We start from the raw sequence: 13,459 nt of genomic DNA on the forward strand, positions 1-13,459 counted from the left end.
AACTCTCTGAGCCTGTATAAGTGAAAAAAACTCCTAATGAAACAATTCTTTTTATACCCAAGGACAGTTTGATAAAATCCATAGTTCTGACTTCTAAAATCTGATCAGTAAAGTCTCAAATGTGCATACTTGGTGGGACACCTCTGCACAGACTTCCTGTCCTAATATATATTTGTTCATCTTAGCATTAGGAATTTATCATTTGAACAACCAGAGCTAGTATAAATTAACTTCACCTGCAGAAATTTATAACTGCCTTTTTGAGTTGGCTGTAAGATGTGGATGCAATTCTTCCATTGCTACTGAACATTAGGCTGCTCACATGGATGAACATTTAACTATGTACTTTTTTTTTTCAGAACATAAACACAAGAATAACCTGAGAATGTTCCTTTAACTGTAAGCTTCTGATTAACATATTCTGTATATGATGATCTACTACTGCTTAGTCAGAGCACTTAAAGATCAGAATCCTCTTTTCTGGAGAATGCCATCCAGCTATAATTTATTAAAGGGCTGTCATTTCTTATGAGACACATTGATATCCTAGACAGCCACAAGGGTTTTTCTAGGAAAATGATTTGATCACCACTGAGGGCAACTGAAAAGCAAAAAATCACATATAATACAGAATACTGTAAGTCTGAATAATCTAATTTAATCTTTAACATGCAACATGCACACACACAAAAAATATCACAATGTATTTTTATCATGAGATGAGTAAAACCCAAAGCCCGAAGAATGACAGACAGGAGGAATCTTGTTAAGATTTAACAGAAGCAATACTATTTAGCTATGAGAAATCCACCATATTTTGCATGTTGGATTTTATTATAGCTTTACTCAGAATACTGTTGCTAGGGATTCTTAAGTTTGCTGTAAATAGAAGACTTTCATATCCTATATCTGTTTTTAATATCACGTGTTGTTTATTTTATTTTATTTTATTTTATTTTTAAATGTACGACTATGCATTCTAGCCAGCTAAAGATTTTCAATTTCTGTAGAAACATTCAAAATCCTTTGTCATAATAAGTAAATGTTAAATGCAATATTCACTGGCTGCACAACCCTCCTTTTTCATGGGGAAGGGGCAGAGTGGGCAAAGCCCTCTAGGTTTGTTTCATTTCAGTGTTAGCTGTGTATCCAAACTGGTACTCCCCCAAACATCTAAGTACCGCCAGTACATTCCCAAGTCCTACTGCCAAGTTAAAATAAAAACGGTCTTAGTTCAGAAATGATTGAGGTGGTTTGCTCTAATCAAATTAAACCAGCCAAATGTTCTTTTCAAAGGTAACTGTCTACTCTGCAGCTGTATGCAAAATACCACATCAAATGTGAAAAAAAAAATAGTGATAGAATTCTATCCTTACAGTAGAGCGCTGGCTCCACAGATGAAGAGAAACAAAAGCATCAGTGCAGCTAGGAATTACATTCACAGAAAGCTCCCAGAAATATGCTCACTTGAGAAACAATGAACAAAGTACTGAAATTTCCAGTTTATAATTAATTGATTTCAGAGAGAAGGGAATTCTCTGAAATTGTTAAACAGCAACTGCCACCTTCGGTGATTTATTGTAGTGACCATGCTTCAAAGAGATATTAAATGCCTAGCCAAAGCTTCACATGAGAGAGAAAAAACACCACATAGACTTTTCCATCCTATTTCTCACTTCCTTTCTCTGTCTCTATCACAACACGTAACATTTTGTACTGACTAATGTTGCAAAAGCCCAAACTTGATAGGTTTCATTTAAACTCAGTATGATTCATCTTTGTTAGAACTGAGTTTTCAGTCACTAAATATGGGAAATTCCTGCAAAGATCAATTCATATCTGAATTATTTTTTATTTTGTTTTGCTTAGAGAAGATCAGTTACCTGTTAATGATCATTCAGAGTGATATCAGTGTTCATACGAATGCTTTTAAAACAGTATGTGACATTTTGCTGTTTGTAAATTGTTTTCTAGGTGTGTCATGGGAAATCTACCCCAAGGCAACTCTACTAATACCAGCAAATTGGCATATTCCAGTACACTCTGTATTTACGTATCTGAAAACATCACCTGGTCCTAAAATTATGTAAGATGCTTCTTAGTGTAGAGATCTATCTTGTTCTAAAACCCTAAAAATACGTCTGAAGCATCATATAGAAGAGTTTCTTATTACTCATATAGTACCTTCTTCATTCTGCCTATAGCTGACTTGTTAAAATTTTAAGGCCTGATTTTAAAAAGATTATTTAAAGGAATATTTCCTTGTGAACATTTTCTAAGGATGGAACAAATTTTCCAAGGATATGGGTAAATAAATAAACAGGAAAATTAATACAAAAGTTTGCATGCAATCGGTATTTTGAAACAGTTATGGAAGTCTACTGTCACATTTCCACTCTTTGATGACCTTCTCATCTAAACCCTCCCGAGAGAGGTTTCCCAAATGGAAAACATCAAAGTCTGTTATGTCACACCCCTTGGAAAATTCCAAAGCAGCTTGCTTATTAGTAACATGCTTTAGAGTTTAAAGATAGAGCTGTTAAATGCATTTGCAACTTAAAATATTTTTTTCAGAATATATGAAAAATACATGTAGAACTGATATAGGAGGAGAAATTTCCTCTATTTTGAATGAAAACATGTAGCTTGGTGACTTTTGTGTACAGTCACAGTTATTTTATGATCATTTGTTAGATCATTAAGAATCCACTTGTTCAGCAAAACTGGAAAACAACTAGATTTCATACACAGCGTAAAATCCAAATGCTCTAATATACTGCTGCAATGTTTTGGAAGGTACAGCAACTTCTATGTTACTTTGAGTTATGAAGTTTTGTAAAACAATTTTAAAACTTCAGAGCAGAATTAAGTCAACTAAGAATTACTAAGCAACTCAAAGACAAATAACTTAAGCACTTGATGCCATATTCATGTTGCTGTACAAAACATCTCTGCTGTTTCAGGATAATTATGTTATTTATTCTGCATGACTTTTTTTAACTTCCAAGAGAAAAAAAAATCTCTAGAAATAATGCAGTACATGAAGAAGAATCAATAGCTATGACTTGTATTTTTACGTATACTGTCCCAGTCACTGCTTTGTGCCTGAACTCTATCCAGAAAAGCATTTTAATAATCAGTGCATATTTAATATCATATCTTTTTCTATTTGATAGTGTACTTACGTATCTGTTAAACTTTGAACAATTACTTAAATCCCACTGGGAGTACCTGAGTGACTCACTTGGTACTTTGCTAAGTCACAGCCGACAGCCTACTCTCCTTCAAACTTCGGGAAAGAGCTCACTACTTGCACCCTCTTCCACATTTCAGCAGGCACCAGGGTATCACGACACAAACCTGAAAGTCCCAGGCAATCGACCTGGCCCCTGTTGTGGCCAGCACTGACTCCTGGACCCCACTCCAGGAACCCAGGGGATGGATGCCTCTATCTGGCGATAGCAGGCTGGCACCAGCAGTGGTTTTGGTGAGGTGCGATGGTTTTTCATCCTGGGCAGGACCCAGCAATACTAGGTCTCCAGGAACATTACAGATACAACCCTCCACTGATTTAGAGAAGGAAGGGAGCGCTGTAGATGATCTAAAATGACTAACATTTACTCACACAAAGACTGGAAACATGTTTTTTATAAAAAGCTTAGATTCAGAGTAAGATAAAATACTTTTTGAAGAAAGCTTGTATTCACTCCAGAGAATTTCCTAAGGCTTAAAAGGCTCTTCCATATTCAACCCTTCCTTCCTGACATACTCTTATCTTGTCCTGTTTCTGTAAGGCCATGTGTTCAAACTAAATCATCACATCCATTACTAATAAACAATTCATATAGACAGGAAGAATATCACTGATTTTCCCTTATTCTGTGTACTGTAGGGCTGCAAACAGATGACAGGCCAGCATTCATGCGCAGCCGTTTCACAATGTCCTCTGCCAATTTAAGAAACTTCTCCAAATCCTACCTCCTGTCAAACCCTGTTCAGTATCAGCCACATTGTTCCCCTTGCCCTCTTGCCATCGGAGAAGCCCTTTCCCCGGGTGAGCTGTCCCTCTGTCTCCAGCACTGTCGCGGTGTCCTCCTCGCTGGGACAGGACAGTGCAGGGACATCTCCGGCTGCTCTCTAGCCTGGAAATGTCTCTCTCTCGCCAAGGCATTTCCCGTCTTCTCATCTCGCCTTGAAGACCATCCTGTTTGTGTTAGTCTAAAACTGAACTGAGGCTCATTCAGTTTTTCCTCCCCATTACTCATCCACCTCAGTTGAGACTAATCTGCTGCATTAATTCCTTTAACCTTGGCAATTTCTAAGTTTCCAGTTCTGTTTCTTTTGCTTCACCCCATCTCTGCATCTTATTTTACTCTTCCTGCATGCAACATAAACCCTGTACTTAGCAATGTGAAGGTATCCACTTCTTTCTATCCTTGGGCCTGTCAGATGCCATAGGAGTGGTGCTACACAAAAATAAATTGTATTGCATGCTGTTGATCTGTAGGAATGATGTCATACACTAAAAGTTTAACATTAGCTTGGCAGAAAAAGGAAGTAAGGAAGGAAGCAGAATTCACTGGAGACAAACATCGCCTAAAATAGAAATATTACACTTCAGGGGATGAAACATCTCAATGATTTTGAGAATATCATCCTTTCAACTTCTTAACAGCACAGTAATAAAGCCAGCAGCCAATACCAGCATTACCACAGACTGCAAAAAGAAACAAAATTAACTACTGAATTTTGAAATTCCTCTCCCACTGTATGTTCCGGTATGATTTCAGTTTGACAAACAAAACAAGCAAAACAACTACAAGTTCAAATTGCCTTGCAAAAGCTTGGCTATGCACAGATGACTTCTTTCAGGTACGTTCTGAATGCTCTCTGCATCAGGTTAGATGGGGAATTTTAAGACACTGTTATGAAAAAGACACCTCCTATATTAGTATCATGCAATTTTAAGCACCAAGCCATTGCACACTTCTGGGAACATTGAGCAAGGTCAAGTGATGGTCTTTACATCTGGGCAAACAGGGATGGGGGTGTCAGGCATGCACCAGCCTCGTCCCTCCATGCTCATGTGTCCTTGCCAAGGGAAGCAGCCGATGGGCTCCATAAAGCACTCAAGTGCAAACCAAGAGGTAAGAGGCACGGACCATGGACTGCAAACGTCAAGAAAAAGCAACATGATGGTATTGCTGCACCACAGAGTGCTGTCTACACTGTCATTTATATTTCATTGGATGTAAAACAACATAAAAATTTGAACACGGGATAATTGTCCAATTACTCATAACTATCGGGTTTCCCACACACTTATCCATGTACCAAAAAGTCTGAGGAATGGAGTTACAGTCCCAGCTAGGTGGATCATTCTGTTGAACATAAATCAATTATCTGGGCCACCTATTCTGCAAGGTAACAGAAAGGAGAGAAATAAGATTTTGAATTCCTTCCTTATTATATGGCAATTGCGATCCTGAATGGCAAGATTTCTGACACTTATCTTTGACATAACAGACCAGATTAGATTATATTCTAATAGACTATATTCAATATAGTTTTGGTTGTTTTGAAATAGAAGACTTACTAACCCACAGAAATACCAAGTTAGATTTATCAAAAAAAATAATAAAATAACCGAGGAGCAAAAACCATACAGCTTTGCAGGTTTGCTCTATTTGCTTATGGTTTAAAACTGTTAAAACTGTTAAATATATGTGTGTGCGTGTGTTAGAAAATGAGCACTGCAAGAATTACAGTATTCTGTCTTGTATATCACCTTCCTAGGGTGCAAATTCATGGTTTGATGAATGATTAACATTAGGGGAAAATTATTCATCTGATTACCAGCAGGAGAGATATAAAACGAACACAATATATTACTGGATTTAGCAATATAATCACAAGAAAAAAATCTACAGATATATTACAGCAGGGAATACTCCCAGTTTTACACACAGGAATTTCCTGAATCTAATATGTCATTTATTCCTGGCAAAGCCTGTCCTTTGTCTACGTATATTTCATTTCTTCCCAAACAGAACAGAACTAAGCTACATAAGCGCCGGACCAATTTTTGCCAGACTTAACTACTGTATACAGTAAGGTTTTAATAAAGCATTACATCTTCCCATCTGAAAGGTGAGCTAGAGGAGCACCTTAATCATTCTCCTGGTTAGTAGGGACATTTCATGCAACATTCCCCATTTTACAACAATTCACACAACCTTTTACTCTTGAAGACTGGCTATTTTTTGCTTTGTTTTGTGAAGGTAAATGGAATAGCCTAAGGTGTCCTGACCTTTCCACAAGGGCAAATGTGAACAGGAGAATATTTTAAGTGCAAAGCGATCATCCTTTTTACTATATTTTTCCCATGCCTTTCTGTATGCTATTTTTGACAGTCTTTCAAAAATTTTGGTCAGTCCACCAGGCCCTATTCACTTTACAGTTAACAGTCCAGAGACTTAGACTACCATCACTTTTCTGCTGAAGATTAGACTTCCTTTCACTTCTCATCTCGCACCTCCTTCTGCTTTATTCTGCCATCAAGTCTTATCTAACTTCATTATCTAATTCCTGTAAAAGCAACTGTGCTGTGACAAATGCATCACCACATGGTATGAATATGGAAACAAGAGACTTGGATAGAAGGGACGAGGAACAAAACCTCTCATAATTAGCAAGAAGTAGCATGGAAAAATATGATAAATATTTTGTTTAAAATTATTCTATGCTATTTAGACATTTCTACTTTATGGAGAAAATTCTTTTCCATCCCCAGTGCCAAGCACTAGAAACCAGTTTTGACACTAAGCACTACTCAGGATTTTAAAGGAAGGGACTCTAAGGCTGCCATGCCAATCCCAGGCTGCAGTCACTCAGCTGGTCCTGTGTCGAGGCTCCGTGACCAACAAAACCATGGATCTACATCTTTACCTAGCAAGTGCTGGGTCTTCTCCTTCCCAAACTGTTCTTCACGTTCAGCACCACTTCATGCAGACAGAACAGCGCTGGGCTGAACTCCTTATGGTCTTCCCTGGCTAGCCCAACCCTACCATCTGCATTGGGCATGACAAGACGTGGCCTGTGGCTTCTGCTGCTGCTGTCAGCTGATGCCAGAGCACCACAACCACGCTTGCTCAGCAGCACAGGTCATATGCAGCTCAACTGCATGCAGTGTGTCTAAATTTTGACTCACAGAATGACTGTTGGTTTGCATTGAACGACTCATGGATCACACACGCCTTACTCAGAGATAACAGATTTGACATGAGATTTGCATTGCTCACTCATTTGTCTCGGGCTACTTGCCTGTAAAATTCAGAAGATAGCTAGATGTCCCCTTCGCAAAAAATCTGACCTCAAATATTTGTGTGGCTATCCCAGTGCTCTGAAAATGTTGTACCTTCTAATCCAGTATGCAGACAATGCATTTGCCATTATTTTTACTTACTAACCTGGCCACGATACCAGTTTCCAGACTGCATGCACAAACAATGAACATTTTTGTGAGCAAAATATGTTCCGACATTTAGTACCGCTAGGTCAGCTGCATAAAACTGCAGATCTTCATTTACAGTATTTCCTTCTCTGAATATATTTACATAACATAAAAATATACCTTTAATCTCAGTAGATTACAAACTCTTCTACCATCTTCTGTAATGGAACTGAGGCATTCAAGTATTTTCAAATAATCTCTCATTACAAGGACACGATTTCAACCACTCCAAAGTGCTACTCAGAGCTTCATCTGCTCTACAGATTAAAAATATGCACAACAGAGGTGACTTTTAAAATAGCATTCCTCCTGTTTCAGAAGAGTGTTTGAAACTGCTTCTTACATTCCCCTGCTTGTTTGTGGAAGTAGGTGTGCAGCCAGTGTCCCAAACACCCCGACACATCACATCCCGAGCCCTTGTGTCCGAAATGCGACTTGGGGCAAAAGCCAATTATTCCCAAACAAAGGCTTATGATTTTCAAGTATGTAAATGTCTAAACCTGGGCACCTAAATCCATACTTACTCACCAAAATTATTGAACTGGATTTCAGAGATTTTAGGAACTCTCAATTATCTCTATTGCCAAGAAAGGAGATTGGGTGTGCTCCTCTGTAAACCAAGTCACCTGATTCAGTGACCAGATGTGATATGTTGCCCACACTTGGATGCACCCACTTTTGAAATTTATGCCCCTGGCATCACTAGGTGCCAGCCAGAATAATGGTTATTGACCAAACTGGCTGCTGGAGGTTTCCAGCTACAGCAAGGCGAGAGCTCGTGGCAGGGCCAGCCTTGCCACTGGGAGAACCTGCCCAAGAACACGGGGCATTTATTCAGGGTTATGCTACCAGCAGGAGGGAAATCCTGCTGTCATTGTCACTGTTTTGAGAGTAAGGCCTGCCTTTTGTCCTTCTGCACTCTTGGTAGCACCATCAGCAGCACTCGGTGAAATTACTAACAGTCAAACAGCATTCAGTTGTGAGGCCTCCTGAAAGCTTGAAGTCTTAGGCCCTTGCGTCTCTTTAATGTAATAATCTACAACCTCCATAAAAGCATCTAGAAAGGTGAAACGCACAATCCACTAACACTCTCATAATCATTGCCATTTTGACAATGAATAGGGCTGCTAAAGATCAGCTGCAGCTGGCAGAGCTAATACCTGGGACAAAAAGAGTCGTTCGTTTTTTCATTCTCCCTCACGCCTGAGGAAATAGTGTATGTGTGGCTCCTTGCCCATCCACCCAAGCACTTAAGTCACACACCTATGCCTCTGGAGATGGGTGTTTGTGTGTGTGGGAGGCAATGCACAGGGATGAGGTGAGGTCTGGCAGGCAGCACCACGGCCTGCTGAAACCTCAAACCGCACGTCGTGTACACGTCTGAGCGCTCGCTCCATCCACAAACCCAAACTGGTGCCCAGTCCATGTATGTACCCCAACTCGCCTCACACACACAGTGACACGGGGACCCCGCTGGGCAGGCTGCATGCCCCACTCCCTCACCTGACCACGTTGGGGTGCTCGAACGTCTCCAGGTGCCTCAGAACTGCCACCTCTCGGATGGTGGACAGCGGCATCCCCTCCTCGCTGGTCTGCACCCGCACCCGCTTCAGCGCCACGAAGCGGCCTCCGTTCTTCAAGTCCCGGGCTTTGAACACCTTCCCGTAGGCTCCTTCGCCGATCTCAGCCACACACTCATACTGCTGGTCAGCCAGGTTTGTGCTGTCCTTATCCATGCTGCCGCTGCTCCTCTTCCTCCCGTGCCCGGGGTGCCTTGGGGCGGCCCTCCGTCCCTGCTGGCTTTCTGAAGGCTAGCACTTGGCTCGCGCTGCGGGTCTGCCACGCACCTGGTAGCCCTGCCACGTGGGCAGGAGGAAGTTCTCGGCCCCCCGGTCCTGTTCCTCTGCTGCACGGACCCCGATGTGCCTCCTCTTGCGGCTGCCAGAAATTATCATACAGTCTTTGGGAGCATTGTCTGGGTGAGGCCAGTTAGATCTGGAGGAGCAACCAAGCAACAAAGGGGAGTTAGAACGTGCTGCCGTTGTGCTTTAGTTTACTTCATCACTTCACGCGGTTTAAAAACAGACAAAATTAAGCTAATGAAGTAGACAGCTACATGCACAGCAAAAAACGTGGTGCAAAGGAAGATGTGAACCACCAGGCTGCCAAGGGGCTGACATCACTGCACGGCTGATACTATGCTGGGTAGTTATCGTGCTTTGCCCAGAAAGCTACAACGCATAGCCACAGAGCAACCACGTGCTCTGGGATTTTCCTGAGCAAAGGGTTGAATGCGGCCCTGGGGGACATGGAGGAGGTGGATGGGGGAGTTACCTACACACATGTGACTGCAAGCTACGTCCAGCGGCGTATGGCAGGAATGTGGGACTCCAAGGTTTCTTGGACATCGCATAGAGTCCTTGAAATACATCCCGTGCCATGTTACTGTGACTTATTGTAAGTGATAGCACTGAGAGGTTCCAGCCTTGATCTGCTCTCCGCTGTGCTAGGCACCGCATGAAGACATTGTAAGAGACAAGTTCCTGCCTCGTGGGAGGAGAAATATGTACATATATAACATGATACTAATATGTTTCCGAGCACTGTATGCTACGGTACATTCATGAAACTTGTGATCACGCAAGGGATTTAGCTGTGGATGCTGCTGCCATGGGACACACGAGTGGCAGTTCCTTGCTGATCGCTGTGGGGCTGGGTGCGTGATAGAAGATGGTCTTCAGGAACAGCATGGTCTCATGGTCTGCTGCCTAGTGCACGAGGCGGGAGGGCAGAACTGCTTCCCTCTGCATCCAGATTCATCCACGCATCTACACCACGACTGTGGGCAAATCCTCTCCCCTCACAGCAGCTCCATGTCAGTGCTCTCCTTTATTCCTTGCCTCTTTTTAATATATTGATATCGGCACTTTGAGGGCTGCAACCCTCCCCTACACCCTATTTTACCGTGCTAGCATCAAAGTCCCCCAGACGCCTCAGCCGGGCATCCACTACCTTGAACCTACAGCTATTTTCGCTAATTTTTTTCACCTTGACGCCGATCTTGCACATTTCAGAAGCCACCGAGCACTAACCCAGGACAGCCCCCCGTGCCCTCCTCTGCACCCTGCGGCGTGCCCTGCCCCGCAGCCTCCGGAGCACCCCCGCTCCCCGGGCGTTGCCCCCCGGCGGGGGGACACCTGCCCGCGACCCCCGGCCCCCGGCCCCGGCCCGGCCGCGCCCCGCCGCCGCCCCGAGGCGCCCCCCGGCGGCGGGCACCGCGTCGCGCGTGTGCGTGGCCGCGGGGGCGGCGGGCCTGGCTCCGGGCGGCCGCGGAGCCCGCTGCAAAGTTACCGCTCGTGTCCCCCCCACGGAGGGGCCCCCGGCCTCACCTCCGTCCCCTTCCCCTGCTCCGCACCCCCCGGCCGCGACACGCACCTCGCCCTCCGCGGCCGCCCCACACGCGGCGGGGACACGCGGGGGAGCCGCGTCCCCACGCTTCCCCCCCACCCCCCCCGGGGGACAGGGCTGCGCTTCTCGGGGGGGGGACAAGGGGACCCCCCCCACACCCCGGCTCCCCGGGTGGGCAGCCCCCCGTCCCCGCCGGCCCCCCACACCGGCCCCCTTGGGGGGGAGAGAGGGGGTTTGGCGACCCCCGGTCCCCGAAAGGAGGCGTCCGTGGGGGGGCGAGGGGGGGCGCGGCGTGGGGGCCGGGGCGCCGGGCCGGCTGTGCGGAGCACATGGGCGCCCGGCGTTACCTGCTGTGCGCCACGGCCGCCTCCACCGCCACCAGCTCCCCAAATAATCCTCAGCCCTTGTTGGGGGGGGGGGGTTGGAGGGGGGTGGCTGGGAAGGGAGGGGGTGAGTCCTCCCTAAAACAAACCTCCCATTGAGCGAGGCGGGGTGGAGAGCCGGCCCGGGGTCTGCCCCTTCACATGGCGATGTCTCCGGCAGGTCCCGGCAGCGGCCGCCCGGGCCACACAGGTAGCTGCTGCTGCTGCTGCTGCTGCTCCTGCTGCTGCTGCTGGTGTTGCTGCTGCTGCTGCTGCTGCTGCTCCGCCGCCCGGCCGCCCTCGGCTCGCATCCTCCCGCCGCCGCCGGGCTGCACCTTGGCGCAGAAGGCAGCTCCCACACGTCCCCCAGCCCTCTCCTCCCGCCCCCACGCTGCTCGGGGAAAACGAAAACGCCGAAGAAAAAAAAAAAAAAAAAAAAGAAAAAAAATTAAAAAATAAACGCGGCCGGCGGCCCCCGGGGAGCCGCCGCCGCTGCTGCGACGCGCCCGCAGCCGCCCCGCCGCGGGGCTCGGGCACCGGCCTCGGGCTGCCGTGCCCCGGCTGCGCTGCTCGCCCCGCTCGCTCTGCCGGCCTCTGCTCAGCCTGCGAGCATTGCGGCAGCTTGCTTTTTTTTTTTTTTTTCTTTCCCCTCTCCTCAACTTTTTTTTTTTTTTTTTTTTTTTCCCTTGCTTTCCCACGCTGGCTGAATGTGACTTGACCCCGTTTCAAAAAAAGTTTGACATAGTGCTTCAACATTTCCGCATTCCTCCCCGACTACAAAGGCTGCAGCCGCCTCCTTCTGCTTTCTGTCTCTGCTCTCTGTCTTCACACTCAATGAAATCCTTCATGTGCCTCTGCCAAAGGCGGCCGCATACCGCAAGGGTCGCCGCGAGCGCCGCGGCCGGGCCCGGCCCCGAGCGAGGCGCCCCGGGGGGTCCCGGGCCGGCCCCGCCGTGCTCGGCGCTGCGCGGCACCGCTCGGTGCCTCCCTCTCGCTCCTCGGGCTCGGCGGCGCTGGGAGAGAATTACCCTTCCCGGTGGCTTTTTTTTGTGCCCCCACCCCTTCCCGAGAATAACCTTTTTATTATTATTATTTTTTTTTCCCCGGGGAAAACCCTATTTTTTATATTTTTATATTTTTATATTTTTATTTTTTTAATTTTTTATTCACGGGGCTAGGGAAGGAAAGCAGCAGCCACGAATGGTTTCGGGAAACACCACGGAAGACCCCCCCCTCCAACGCCGCCCGCCGAGGCGAGGTCCTTGCCCCCGGAGACGCCGGGGCAGGGGGCGGCGGGGGGGGCTCCGAGCACGCCGCCGGCTCTGCTGCGGGGAGCTTTGTGCGGAGCTGCTTCCTACAAATAATGCAGTTCACCGCAGGAAATAAAAAATAATAATAATAATTACATCACAAAACAGATGCCAGTCTACTCCGGGGGGGGTCTCGGGCTGAACGCACATGTGGGGAGCCTAATTCCCGGCTGGTACCTCCCTGCACATCCTTCTCGGGACCTCAGGGGTGGCCGTCCCCCAGCTCCGGAGCCAGCCTTTACGGTGGTTTAACTGGGAGAGAGTGAGCCACATCGCCTCTTACAATGGGAATTGTAATTTCACTAAGTGGGTTTATAACTCGAAAGTGTATGTTGAGGGCTTGGTATCATACACCATACAGTTTAGAGATCGAGAAACTAAAAAATAATAGATCTAGTACTGTACAAACAAAAAGAATTCATAGCAGAAAGAAGCATGTAATTACTCAGTCTGGATTCTCAGTGCTGGCGAACACATATGAAATCACAGAGCTTACATGAAACATGCTGCTCTGGCTCCGAACCTGCTGCCAGCAGCTCCTGGTGCCCTACTGCCCCTGGAGGTTCAGAAAGAGCACCTGGGAGAGGCGAGGGGCAGGTGGCTGGGAGCAGGAGGGGACCCTCCTCCGAGTGCCCCTGGGGAAAAAAGGGAGCGGGAGCCATGGGCACCTCCATGGGCCAAAAGGCCAGTGTCACGTGGGGGCTTGCAGAAGACCAGGCATACTTCACAAGAGCTTAATTTATGCTCAGAATATATTTTATTTAAAATCACAGAAATTCCGCAACGACTTCCGAAGTCTGTGACTTATCAGAAAAAGATGCCAAAGCTAATGGCAAACCCCGTAACCTTTTGATGCAAAGGTGTCA

The 13,459-nt window shown here is 46.2% G+C and overlaps 1 protein-coding gene across 2 annotated transcripts in view; it reads right to left on the reverse strand.

Moving 5' to 3' along the window:
- Positions 1-11,813, reverse strand: part of CDK6 (cyclin dependent kinase 6) — a 128,758-nt gene extending 116,945 nt beyond the window's left edge. The window contains exons 1-2 of one of the 2 annotated variants that reach the window (XM_035545566.2): positions 11,394-11,813; positions 9,017-9,508 (exon numbers count right to left, since the gene is read on the reverse strand). In XM_035545566.2, coding sequence (XP_035401459.1) covers positions 9,017-9,249 — 233 coding nt within the window. In that variant the 5' untranslated portion in view covers positions 9,250-9,508; positions 11,394-11,813. Of the gene's footprint in view, positions 1-9,016; positions 9,509-11,268 lie in introns of both variants that reach the window. The other variant, XM_035545567.2, reaches the window with a different exon arrangement.
- Positions 11,814-13,459: the final 1,646 nt, after the last annotated feature.

The sequence above is a fragment of the Cygnus atratus genome, chromosome 2, assembly GCF_013377495.2.
Source record: "Cygnus atratus isolate AKBS03 ecotype Queensland, Australia chromosome 2, CAtr_DNAZoo_HiC_assembly, whole genome shotgun sequence".
Lineage (NCBI taxonomy): Eukaryota > Metazoa > Chordata > Aves > Anseriformes > Anatidae > Cygnus > Cygnus atratus.